This window comes from Symphalangus syndactylus, chromosome 9 (assembly GCF_028878055.3).
Source record: "Symphalangus syndactylus isolate Jambi chromosome 9, NHGRI_mSymSyn1-v2.1_pri, whole genome shotgun sequence".
NCBI lineage: Eukaryota > Metazoa > Chordata > Mammalia > Primates > Hylobatidae > Symphalangus > Symphalangus syndactylus.
Window position 1 is genome coordinate 36,216,862 of NC_072431.2, and position 13,204 is coordinate 36,230,065.

The window sequence follows — 13,204 nt, forward strand, 5'->3', positions numbered from 1 at the left end:
AATTTTAATTTTAAATTTACATCAATATATGACATTCTAAGAAAACATATAAACATCCTCTTTAAAGCTAAGTATAAACTGTTTTCTAAGAATGATGAAAGCGTTTGAAATACTTTATAATAATTAGGTATGTAGGGCACATTAGAAAACCTACAAGTACTTTCTAAAACTGTGTTTTAAGTTTATGAAGGTTTTTGGCCTTACAGTCTGTAAAGATATGCAAATAAAAATTTTAGGCCCCAGTTAATTTTAGCTTTTTATTAACCCTCCTTCTAGGAATGGGGACTGTTCTAAAGCAACGTGTGGGAAAATATTTGATGTTATCAGTATCTTAAATAATTGTATAAAAAACTTTTTGAATTATCACAAAATTTTATTGAGAAATAAGTAAAATGTATTGAAAATTAAGCAAAATGTGTATTTTTTCAATTTTTTTCTGTACATTTTTATCACATTATTTAGGTTATTTTACTTTTATTTTATATTGGCCTATAAAAATATATGATTTATACTTTTAATATTTCCTTTTACTCTCTAAAATAGAACCTGAAGACAACATTAGTTTGCTAATTTAAAAATATCTCTAATCAAAATAACAATTTGTTTACATGGGCATATCTTTTGATGAATCAGAAATGTTTTATTTATTATTTTTGAAATGTTTTATTTTAATTTTTGCACTTAAATTATATTATGACCAGATTTACAATCCTAATATTGTTAACACTATTTTTTCTAGATTTGAAATTGAATTAGTTCAGTATATTTTGAGTTTTTACATCTACCACATGTGGTTCTATGATACCACATACTAATAAAATAATATCTAAAATTATATTATGATTACTACTGAGAGCATCTTTTCACTTGATTACAGCTTAGAGTTTTCAAGTTGGCAAAATCCTGGCCCACACTAAATATGCTAATAAAGATCATTGGCAATTCTGTGGGGGCTCTAGGAAACCTCACCTTGGTGTTGGCCATCATCGTCTTCATTTTTGCTGTGGTCGGCATGCAGCTCTTTGGTAAGAGCTACAAAGAATGTGTCTGCAAGATCAATGATGACTGTACACTCCCACGGTGGCACATGAACGACTTCTTCCACTCCTTCCTGATTGTGTTCCGCGTGCTGTGTGGAGAGTGGATAGAGACCATGTGGGACTGTATGGAGGTCGCTGGCCAAACCATGTGCCTTATTGTTTTCATGTTGGTCATGGTCATTGGAAACCTTGTGGTACGTATGTATTACAAATGCTCATAAATTAGAACAAGAGCAGACAGTAGCTAGGAAGGTGGCCAGATGTGGTAAACATATCTCTGGTTTATAGTAAGTGGCCTAGACTGAAATCCCCCTATTAGCACTCTGAGAATGAGCAAGTTATTTAACTTCTCCTGGGCTCTGGTTTCCCATTTTTTATGACATTGGAATAACAAAACTGAAATCATATCTTTAATGTAAAGATTAAGTCAGGTGTATTTATGAATGCCTGGGGGGCATAAATATTAGATTTTCCTTTCTTTCTTCTTCAAAGAAAGTAAATTTTTATCACTAAGATTTGTATCTTAATATTGTTTTGATAAGAAAATGACCTCTACTAAATCTAAAAAGACATATTCTATAATCAAATTGCTCTTTGCATGTTCATAATTCATGTAGTTTGCTTACTCAGAGACATAGGTTGCATAGTACCAAATTTTGAAGACACATTTCAATGAAGTAGACCATTATATTTTAGCTATGCATTGTAATTATCCAAGTAACTTGGAAGAGGACAAAATGTTTTCTTCCCTGAATTTGCATTACTAAAGGAAAACCAATTATTACAGTTTAAATTATTCATATGTATGGACATTGTCCAGACTCAAAGGACTTACTTTTAACTGTGACTTAAAATCACTAATGTAAAAGCATAGTTTATATATTTATGTGTTTAATGCTTAAATTTCTCAGTCATGTGTGGGCAAAGCACTTCTTTATGCCATCATATTGGGCCTTTCCTTTGAGGGATACATTTCAGATAAACTTGTTCAGAAGAATGCTACTGGGATACCTACCAACATGCAATTTTTTCTCCAGAATAGTAAATCAGGGAGCTCTAGATTCTAAAAAAATCTGATACAGAAATAAGGAAACAAACTGGGGCTTTTGCCTTGCATGTCTTCCTATAGTGTAACATACTCTGAAACTCAATAACTAACTACATTTCAGGCTAAAAATATTATTATAAATTTTCTTTTACATCAGAAATAGTGAATTATTCCTGCATTAACCATAACTTATCAGTTGGCTGGGTAACTTTTTCGTATCCCGTAATATTCTGAGAGTTAAAATTGCCTCATACTTTCTACACACACACACATACACACAAAGAAAGAAAGAAAAAGAAAAGTAAGTTATGTGGGTCTAGCCTAAACCCTGGCATACTTTTAGATTTCTCTCCATCTGTTGAGCTATTTGAACACATAAATTTCAAAGTGTATTTGATGGGAAACGTGTTAAGTCGTATATAATTTGCACTTAGAAATTTCTGCTGTTATAAAAGTTTGTGGCCATTGGGCCAAAGGAATTTGTATTTCAAGTACATCATTTGGCACATATCATCAGGCTATTAAATAAATAAGTTCATTCTTTATATACACGAAGCTAGAAATTCCCTAGGAAAAATATGGTAAGATGAAGTAAGGTAAAATGATTAAGATGAAAGTATCTTTTTTTTCTCTCTCATTGGCAGAATCCTTGAGGGTGGGATTTTGTCTTTTCACTGGCAAACCTGAGCAGACACCATTTAAATCTTAGAAGCTCTGCTTTCCTATTGTCCCTCCCAATAGGAAAAAAAGAACAGGTGCTTGTTTTATCATTTTGCCCTTAGAGCAGGATATTAGGTCCTTTAAAGAGTGTGCGACTTAGACATGGCATCTGAAATATAGTAAGCATTCAATAAACATTTGTTGAAATAATTTTAGCAAAGATCTATGAGTTCCCTTTTTAGGCTGTTATTTAAATGCATATTTCAATATTAAAATAGACATTTTTCTTTTTTTCTTTTAGGTTCTGAACCTCTTTCTGGCCTTACTGTTGAGTTCATTTAGCTCAGACAACCTTGCTGCTACTGATGATGATAATGAAATGAATAATCTGCAGATTGCAGTAGGAAGAATGCAAAAGGGAATCAATTATGTGAAAAATAAGATACGGGAGTGTTTCCGAAAAGCCTTTTTTAGAAAGCCAAAAGTTATAGAAATCCATGAAGGCAATAAGATAGACAGCTGCATGTCCAATAATACTGGAATTGAAATAAGCAAAGAGCTTAATTATCTTAGAGATGGGAATGGAACCACCAGTGGTGTAGGTACCGGAAGCAGTGTTGAAAAATACGTAATCGATGAAAATGATTATATGTCATTCATAAACAACCCCAGCCTCACCGTAACAGTGCCAATTGCTGTTGGAGAGTCTGACTTTGAAAATTTAAATACTGAAGAGTTCAGCAGTGAGTCAGAACTAGAAGAAAGCAAAGAGGTAAGAATGCTTTTAAATTTTTTGTTCCGTTTCCTATGATAACCATGTACTACAGTTATTTACTATTTTCATTGTGCTTATATGCATTATCAAAAAGTAATATTGAAAGTCATATGTATATAGTGATGTTGGAAAATCACAAGATACTCTTTATTGGGAAATGTATTTCTAAAAATTCCAACTTTTCACAGGAAATTAAACCTTTCTGAGTATTCGGTATATTCATTTTCTTGATCATTTGAAAATGTGGTTTAAAAATGTGGCCTTTTAGGCCGGGCATGGTGGCTCATGCCTGTAATCCCAGCACCTTGGGAGGCCAAGGAGGCAGATCACTTGAGCCCAGGAATTCGAGGCCAGCCTGGGCAAGATGGCAAACTCTCCTCTCTACAAAAAAATATGAAAATTCACTGGGCATGGTGGCACATGCCTGTAGTCCCAGCTATAAAGGAGGCTGAGGTGGGAGGATTGCTTGAGCCCAGGAGGTAGAGGCTGCAGTGAGCCATGATCACATCATTCTACTCAACCCTGAGTGACAAAGCAAGACCCTATCTCAAAAAATAAAAACTAGCCTTCCAAAAAAGAGATGTTATTTAGTACATTACACTCTCAACTATATTACGTTCTTTAAAAAATAACTTATTTTCGTCATCTCCTTACTCTCTATATTAGGTTTTGCTATGATTTTTATATGAAAACTTTATGTACTTTTGTTAACCTCTGAAAGTCTTATTCACTATGATAGTGTTTCATTTATGAAAGTGTTATACACATTAGGAAAGTACAAGTAGGACCGATTATATTTTGCCCAGTCAAGGATGAGCAAATCTATAGTCTTCCAGAGTAACTTGAAAATACTAAGAACTACTTTAAAAAGCTTCACTTGAGGGCTATAGTTATTTTGTAGATTAATAAACCTGCTCTTACTGTTGGATTACTAGGAAAGAGAAAAAAGGATGGAAGGAAGGGAGGGAGGAGGGAGGGAGGGAGGAAGGAAGGAAGGAAGGGGAAAGAAAGGGAAAGAGAAAGAAAGAAGGAAAGAAAGAAAAAAGGGAAAGAAAGAAAAGAAAAGAGAGAGAGAGAAAGAAAGAAAGGGAAGAAAGAAAGGGAAGGAAGGAAGGAAGGAAGGAAGGAAGGAAGGAAGGAAGGAAGGAAGGAAGGAAATTGTTCCTACTGCATGATTAGTATTCTTAAGTTTCTATCATAGTAGTAATGGTATTAATTCTTCAATCCTGTGTTGTGGAAAAGAGGATTAAAATTCTTTACTATTATTTATGTATAGACGTTTAATATATAAGAGTACGAAGTAAGTCTAGCACAGATGGAGTTATCAAAGACATGTTCTAGCTTGAGGGTATAATGTTGACACAGTGGGAACCAAACCAACAATGTCCGATTTCGTGAGCATATTTTGGAACTCCTTTTTTTTAAATAAGTGTGTCAACAAAACTTGACCTGAAATCCTTGTAATAGGTAGCTGACAGTCTTACAACTCATAGCTTCCTGACTATTTTCAGGTATTTTAGAGTTGCTGAAAGATAGTATAATAATACGTTGGAAAATATTTTGAAAAAGGTAAAATACATACAAAATTAAGTACCGATATTTTTTCTCTAAATTCCATTTAAAGTCTGCTAAGTGAGTTCAACTCTAATTTATGTTGCTCATTCTGACAAACTAAGAATTCAACTCTAATTTTATTTCCCATCACCTGGCATGAATTTATGTAAGAAGAAATACCAGTCAACAAGAACTTACTGAGCACTTTTTGTGAATTCAGCAATCTGCTGGATACTAGGGGTGAAGGAGAGCTCTATAACAAAACTCTCCTTCAAGGAAATCTCGACATATTTGAGTAAGATAACATGAACTCATGAAATCATTAAAGACCTATTAAAAAGTTTAATCCTGGCCGGGTGCGGTGGCTCACGTCTGTAATCCCAGCACTTTGGGAGGCTGCAGCGAGCGAATCACGAGGTCAGGAGATCCAGACCATCCTGGCTAGTACGGTGAAACCCTGTCTCTACTAAAAAAAAAAAAACAAAAAACAAAACACAAAAAAATTCGCTGGGTGCGGTGGCGGGCACCTGTAGTCCCAGCTACTCGAGAGGCTGAGGGGGGAGAATGGCGTGAACCCAGGAGGCGGAGCTTGCAGTGAGCGGAGATCACGCCACTGCACTCCAGCCTGGGTGACAGAGCAAGACTCTGCCTCAAAAAAAAAAAAAAAAAAAAAAAAGTTTAATCCTGTCAGGTTGCATATAAGGCTATAGGTATTGAGGAGAGCAAGAATAATTGCTAAATGGAAGAGATAAAACTGAAATAGGCCTCAAAGTTTGGGTCAAATATAGATTAACAGAAAGCAAAATGAAGCTTACTAAAGGAAAGCTGGAGCTGACAGTGAGCTTGGTATTAAAGAGAGTTTAGGGTTATCATTGCAGATTATCAGGCAGTGATAATCTACATGAGCTAAGTGTTGGTTGAATATATAGTGGAAAATATGTTTGAATGTGTGAGGTAGTTTCAGATTATAAAGTTTTAAAGTAAGCCATAGAGTTCAAAGTTAACAGGGAGCTATTTTCCGTTCTGAAGCAGGGGAAGGCAATTGGAAAGTGGTATTTTAAGAACATTCATTTGATATCAAAGAGTAAAACAGTTTAGAGTGAAAGATAAGAAAGATTATCTTGGGGAATATGGTGATAATCATTCGATAGCAATGAGGTGATAAAATTCTCAGCTAGGGCAATAAATAATGAGAATTGAGACTCATTGACAACTTGACAAACCTACTAAAGAATCTGGGAAAATGGAAAAACAGCAATGCCACTTTCTGAAATGGCCTTTAAAAAGGGCTACCCAGTTTATGTTGGAAAAGGAGTTCAATTGGAATATAACTGAATGAGAAGTGTCAGTGTTGGGAAACAGAGTCTGAGTTAGAGGTCAGGGTTTAAAAATAAGGTACAATGTTTGATAATGCAGATTTTATAATTACCTGATTCCCTGAAAATGGAGGAGCTCATCAAATAAGTAATTATAAAGTGAAAGAAAAAAGAGAAAACTAGAGACAAAGTAGCATAAAAACTTGGGGTCAAAAGAGGTAGAAAAGCTAAAAGATAGAAAAACTTTTTCTAGATTAATACCATAGAATTTTTTGACATCAGATTTATGAAAAGTAAATATCTTAACTTCCTCCTACCGAACGGTTGGTTTCCAACGTATTTTTAAAATTTCATAATGACCACAGATATTTCAAATGACTGCTCATTATCGTGCCTTTTTAATGGCTTAAACATCATAAATTTAGAATAACAAGATATAAATCTCTCCTTTGTTATGTACCTGGAAAACATTTCTTACCTGAACAAAAATGTCTTATGGGGTGATTTAAATAACTACTTTATCCTCCTCTTTCAAGCCAAATTTTGAATACATAGAATTCAATTACAAAACGTAAAGAAATTATTTAAAATATATAAATATGTTAGTGGGAAAATCACTAAATAAATATAAAGGTATACATTTTTATAAAGCCAGAATAAAATTTCAAGTTATCTTGCACAGTAATATTAAATTCAACAATAAATTTTATATGAATGATTTGGTAAAATGAATACTTTAAAAACCCACCAAAAAAGTAATAGGGCAACTCTCATATATGCTCACACACAAGATAAAAAGTGGACAGTTTTTAAAATAAAAAGCCAATACCAGCATGTTCTAATATTACAGAGCAGATTAGATGAATTCTAGCAAAGTGCATTTTTGATTTGAAATTTCCAAAAGCTGCTAGCATGCTTCAGGTGCACACTTGTATTGGCTGGGTTATTCCTTTTTAATAGCTATCACACACACATGAACACATTTAAAATAACATATCCATAAAGTGACATTTTGGTTCATGTTTCTTAGGTTTTTGACACAAGTAGCAAGAGAACATTGAACTCTACTTTGCAGAGCACAGAATATCCTTCCTCTTTGCTAATAAAGTGAGCACTCATATAAGTTAAACCCACCAGTTATACATTTTTCACTAAAAAACTTGCATGAAATGTCTGCTTGAAGAGGAGACAGTAAATTAATCATTAATTTAGATGGTATTTGGAAACTCTAGTTACTGTATTTCTTCTGTTCATTTTCATAATAAAGGATACCTGACTAATGAAGCTAAAGAGAAATTATCCCTAGAAGTTTTTAGAGATAAACATAGGAATTGCTGTTATATATGTTATATATGTGTGTATATCTATTATATCTGTATATATGAATACCACTAACATAAATAGGCTGGTATGGAAGCAAATATAAACTTTTGCATGAAAAAAGTTCAGGAAATTGAAGGCATGGATTTCAAAGTAGTGATTTTTTTAATCTTGCAAAAACTTGGAATTATACGAATCTTTTTGAGAAGGTCTAACGTAGAATTTGTTTTTATATTTTTTAAGTTCTCATAATCATAATTTCTTGAAATATTTATATAACTATGAATTTTTACAATTTAATTCTTAAAAGATTATTGGTTTGTTTTCCTAAGTGAAGGATATAGAATAAATGTTTTTAACAATCATATTTGAAGTTGAATTCCAAACACAATCTAGCAATATCATACTGTGACCTTCACTGCTTACCATTCTTACTTCTCACAGGAGTAAAATCAAGCTGGAGCCATCAAGAATGCAGCTCTGGTGTTTTTTAACCAGCCAGAGGCTCGTGCCACCACTTTTACCCAGGTTATCCAAGCAAGTTGTACATGTACAATCACGTTCTAAATGAATTTTGACTGGCCTGCATGCTACTCAGCTATGTTCCTTCCCCTGCCATGGCAAGGAAGTGCTAGACTTGCCCAGCTGCTCTCTGCTGAATCGTGTGACACATCACAGCATGGTCAGGCGAGATGGGCAATCCCAACATCATATTTAATTCTGCTAATGAGTTTTCTAATTTAGTCTCTAGCCTTTTAAAACCAATTGCATGCTCTATAGGATTTATAATATCTATTTTAAAACATGATAGAAATGTTTATGGTTCAATATAGTCAGGGATGTAGGAGGGCATGCATTTTTTTGTTTCTCTGCTTTTATTTCATTAAAATAAGACCACAACTTTTTATTGTTGATTCAGCCTTTATAAGTAAATTGTATTACCAAAATAAGCCTCACAGGGTTTTTTTCTGATAGTACTGCCATTTTCAGATTATTATATTCAGATCTATGAATATAATTTTCAGCCTATCCAATTCATGTGCTCCAGATGAAAATGTTTGCTTTCATGTTTTGGGGGAAAGGTTCTGCAAAAAAAAGAAAGAAAGAAAGAAAGAAAGAAACAAACAAACAAACAAAAAAGAAAAAAAAAAGAATAGGGTGATCCTGAGGTTTGGAGATGAAGGGCCGTAGTCTGTATGCATTTGGGCAACACATATCTTGGATTTTCATGTAGGTTAGGAAAAGTTATGTCTGCAAAACCATAGTGATCATTGTAACTTAAAAAAGGAAAGCATCATGATATATGGGGTGAAAATTCTGTATATCTTGATCATTAAGTAATTGGCCTAGTGTACCCATTTTTTATTTGAAATGTCGATGATTTATGTTAATTTCTCCCTAAATGTTCTACCCAAAACTGACCAGGCAAAAAAGAGACTTGGAAAATTTACTATTTTCAGTTATTAATTATTAATTTTAGTTTTGTGAGGAGTAAAGGGCATCTCCCAAGATTATTGTAGATTTGTGGCGTAATGAGCTTTTATTTTATTCTGTTCACTCAACTTTCTCCATTGCTTACTGGAATCTCAGCCAGAGTACGGGTTCTGGGAGGGAAATTTTGAAGGAAATGTAAAGAGTTCATAAATACTGGGCAGTTTTCAAGGCTTCTGGTGACAAGGAATATCTAATTAGTTTGGGGTTGTCTCTAGATTTAATTTATGCATACTCTTATTTTCCTTAGGGATAATTGTGAATTAGTTGCAGAATGCAAAAAAATCAGAAATAAAATTATCAATGGAAAATAGTAACAAAGATACAGTCCATGGTGATTTATGCAATTTTTATTCAGCACCAAATTTTTAGATTTAGAATAAAACAACATTATTAGTCATTGAAGAAAATCTGATTTCTTTTTCTTTTTTCTTCACCAGCAGAATAGAATTAAATGGTACTGGCATATTATTATTTACACCGTGTTTATAGCAGGATTGCCTCCTTTTCAGAGTCTTTATGGAAACTTTGAAAGTAGATGTTTGACTAAGGTCCGGAGCACATGCCCTTCTGGAAAAGGCTTTGTGCTGTTTTTGGAATTTGGAAAGCAATGGAATAATGACTCTAGCTTTCAGTTTCTCTGTTACATGGCCAGTGTCTTCCAAATGCTCTTTGTGAAAACTGAATGTGAGATAATTCTTTGAGAGGAGCAGATGGGTGTGTGAATAGCCATTTTAAACCCATCTCAACCTTTAAAGATGGTCTTGGTGCTTTAGTGTACTTCTGCTGAAAAAAAAGAAATTAAAGCTGGTTCAGACGAATACTTTTGTATCCTTTCTGGAAACAAATGGCCTTTTTCTTTTTCCTTTCTGATGCTCTTTTACTCTTCAACTACACCATAATTATTTTCAGTTTCACATACCATGTTCCTATTCAGGCTATTTTAAAAATAAAAGGAGTTCCGGGGATGTTGTACATTTACTATCTGTCCAGGCAAACCAGATGGTGGTGGTTCATATTTTTAATCTTTCGATAAGTGATTGTGAAAAAAAAAAAAAAAAGAGCTACTGGTCTTGTTCTTCCCGCCTAGGACAAGCAACCCAATGGCTTCACTGTGTGGCTGTCTTGTTTTTCAGGTGAAATATCATAAGTCAAGATATGGTTATGCATATCCAAAAGATCAGACTAAGGCCCTGATAGTGTGTATGACCAAAACTTTCCTCTTCTACTAGTAAGACAAAAATCCACAACTTTTTAGAGAAATGGCTAGATTTTAAAGGCAATCTGTAATGGCTGAATCTTTTATTTTGCCTCTTGAATCATACAGCAGTTTGTGAGAGTCAAATATTTGATAGCTGATTGAAAATAAATGAAATGTGAGCGCATTTCAGTGGAAGTAGGCCAGTTGCTAACATTCTCTTTTATCTCTGAAAGTTAAATTTCATTATTTAATTGGATAAAAATCAAGAGCAATATTTGTCATATGGGGGAATTTCTATATAAGGTCACGCTATTGGGCGGCGGGGAATGGTCTCATGGCCTTTTTTGGGTGTTAACTCTATTGTTTCGTATGTTGAAATGACCCATTCTTGTGAGTGGTATTTGCAGTTAACCTTCTTGAAAACTTCATATTCAGGTACCATGTCTTTGAGGACATGGTTCTTGGATCAGCGTGCGGCTTCCACAGCATTGCGCCGGGCTTCTGCTACAGCCAGGCATGTTTTCTGCGGCTGAATTAGGCCTGGAGAATGTTGCATCTTAAAACCTGCTTTCCAGCGTGCATTTGTAGAGCATAAGCCATCATCCCTCTGTAGACCCAGTCGTTTCTACAAGGGATGGAAGAATTTAACCTTTAAGTGCCATAAAATATTGGAGGCGTAGGGAGAAAATAGTACAAGAAAACAAGTTTGAACTTGTACTATGTGGTTTTATATGGAAGCTTTCTATTATTATGCCTATATTCCCAATTATATTTTTCTAACTACTTCAGAACAAGTATGAATTTAGTTATTTAGTATAGTCATCGAGTTCCTTAATATGGTAAATTTAATTTCAGGTTTCTTTGCTTTTTTTGTATCACTGTAGTATCACAGCTATGGCAATATAAAGAAAGTAAGTTATTCTTTATATTTATTGGTCACTTGCTTTTAAATCAGTTATATGCTTTTAAATAAATTTGAAGGTCATTTTGGTTATGGCTATAAGAAGTTGTATCACAAACCACCCTTGACTAGAATGTGAATGCCAAAGTGTTGAACTTAATTAGAAAATGTTTAGATGATTTAGATTATATCTGTGTATAGAATTATGTATATAATATAGATATGTATTATATAAATGTATACAATTTAAAATGCTTATATAGTTTTTCAGCGTGTAAATTAGTGATTTAAAAAATACAGCAGTAAAGTTCTTTATGTATCCAGTGACTAAAGCATATCAGGTAGTAGATCATAATTTGTAAGCTGATGTAATTTAATAAGAAGGTGATTCACAATTTAATTTATAAATGTAAGTAAATGCATAACTTTGGAAATTTTATGTAATTGATAAAATATTTTCATAACTTCATAGAATTAAAACATAGGTACTTTCCTATGATAAATATGTGACTTAGGGCATTAAAAAATACTGTAGTAGCATTTCTGACTAAGAAGATTAAATTGGCCAGGTGCAGTAGTTCACGCCTATAATCCCAGTACTTTGGGAGGCCAAGGTGGAAGAATCACTGGAGCCCAGGAGTTTGAGACCAGCCTGGGCAATATGGCAAAACTCTATCTCTACAAAAAATTTAAAAATCAGCCAGGTCGGCCGGGCGCTGTGGCTCACGACTGTAATCCCAGCACTTTGGGAGGCCGAGGCGGGTGGATCACGAAGTCAGGAGATCAAGACCATCCTGGCTAACATGGTGAAACCCCGTCCCTACTAAAAATACAAAAAAATTAGCCGGGCATGGTGGCGGACGCCTGTAGTCCCAGCTACTAGAGAGGCTGAGGCAGGAGAATTGCGTGAACCTGGGAGGAGGAGCTTGCAGTGAGCCAAAGATTGCACCACTGCACTCCAGCCTGGGTGACAGAGCGAGACTCCGTCTCAATAAATAAATAAATAAATACAAATAAAAATTAGCCAGGCACGGTGGCATGCACCTATAGCCCCAGCTACTTGGGAGGCTGGGATGGGAGAATCAATTGCATCTGGGAGGTTGAGGATACAGTGAGCCATGATCACGCCACAGCACTCCAGTCTGGGCCACAGAGTGAGACCCCATCCCAAGGGGGAAAAAAAAAAGATTAAATCATGACTAAGGCAGATTCTTCAACTTGGGAAAGCCGACTTTATGTCAACCTTCATAGATAAGGAAGCCTCCCATAAAACACTTTTTAGTGAAATGCAAACTAACCTACCATCTTCTAAGCTTTGGTTCATAAGGGTCCTGGGAGCTTGCAAAAGCTTTGCCAAGATTCCCTCTGAGCATTCCTTGAAGGGCTTTCTAGAGCCTGAAAGATTATCTTTATAATCAGAAAATCTCTGTAATAACTGTAAAGCAATTCTCCATGAAATGGGTTCTACTCCTTGGACAATAGTAGAACGGTGGCAGGGTTTCTTCCTTGTCCATTGTCAAAAGATATGTTGTGCCTCAATGCCAGGAGGAGAGAGGTGAACTGTGATCACTGTCCCTCTCTACCTTAAGATGTATAAATACATAACCTCCAGAGCTATTAGAATAGAGATTATTTATATCCAAACAAGTTAACCACATTCACAAATATATGTAATCTAATGACCTTCCCAATAACAAAAAAATACACCCAGAGGTCCATATATGTAAACGATTGATTCCACTGTCATTCAGGTTAGTGGCTATCAAGACTTGTGCTGTAAAGGATTTGTTTTAAATATGTATGTATTTGTATTAAACATAAGACACCTGCAGAATACATGGAAGAATTATAATGTGAAAAATTAAACATCTCACAATTATATTAGCAGTGGTAACATG

The 13,204-nt window shown here is 34.6% G+C and overlaps 2 protein-coding genes across 6 annotated transcripts in view; one reads left to right on the forward strand and one right to left on the reverse strand.

The window, feature by feature from the left end:
* The window catches only part of SCN2A (sodium voltage-gated channel alpha subunit 2), a 258,782-nt gene extending 257,672 nt beyond the window's left edge, over window positions 1-1,110 (reverse strand). The window contains exon 1 of the mRNA XM_055291928.1: window positions 970-1,110. The gene's annotated coding sequence lies outside the window, so the exon portion shown is untranslated. The remainder of the gene's footprint in view (window positions 1-969) is intronic.
* The window catches only part of LOC129489412 (sodium channel protein type 3 subunit alpha-like), a 114,836-nt gene that overhangs the window by 70,654 nt on the left and 30,978 nt on the right, over window positions 1-13,204 (forward strand). For all 5 annotated transcript variants that reach the window (XM_063609440.1, XM_063609441.1, XM_063609442.1 and 2 more), the window contains 2 exons: window positions 878-1,234; window positions 3,050-3,520. In XM_063609440.1, coding sequence (XP_063465510.1) covers window positions 878-1,234; window positions 3,050-3,520 — 828 coding nt within the window. The remainder of the gene's footprint in view (window positions 1-877; window positions 1,235-3,049; window positions 3,521-13,204) is intronic.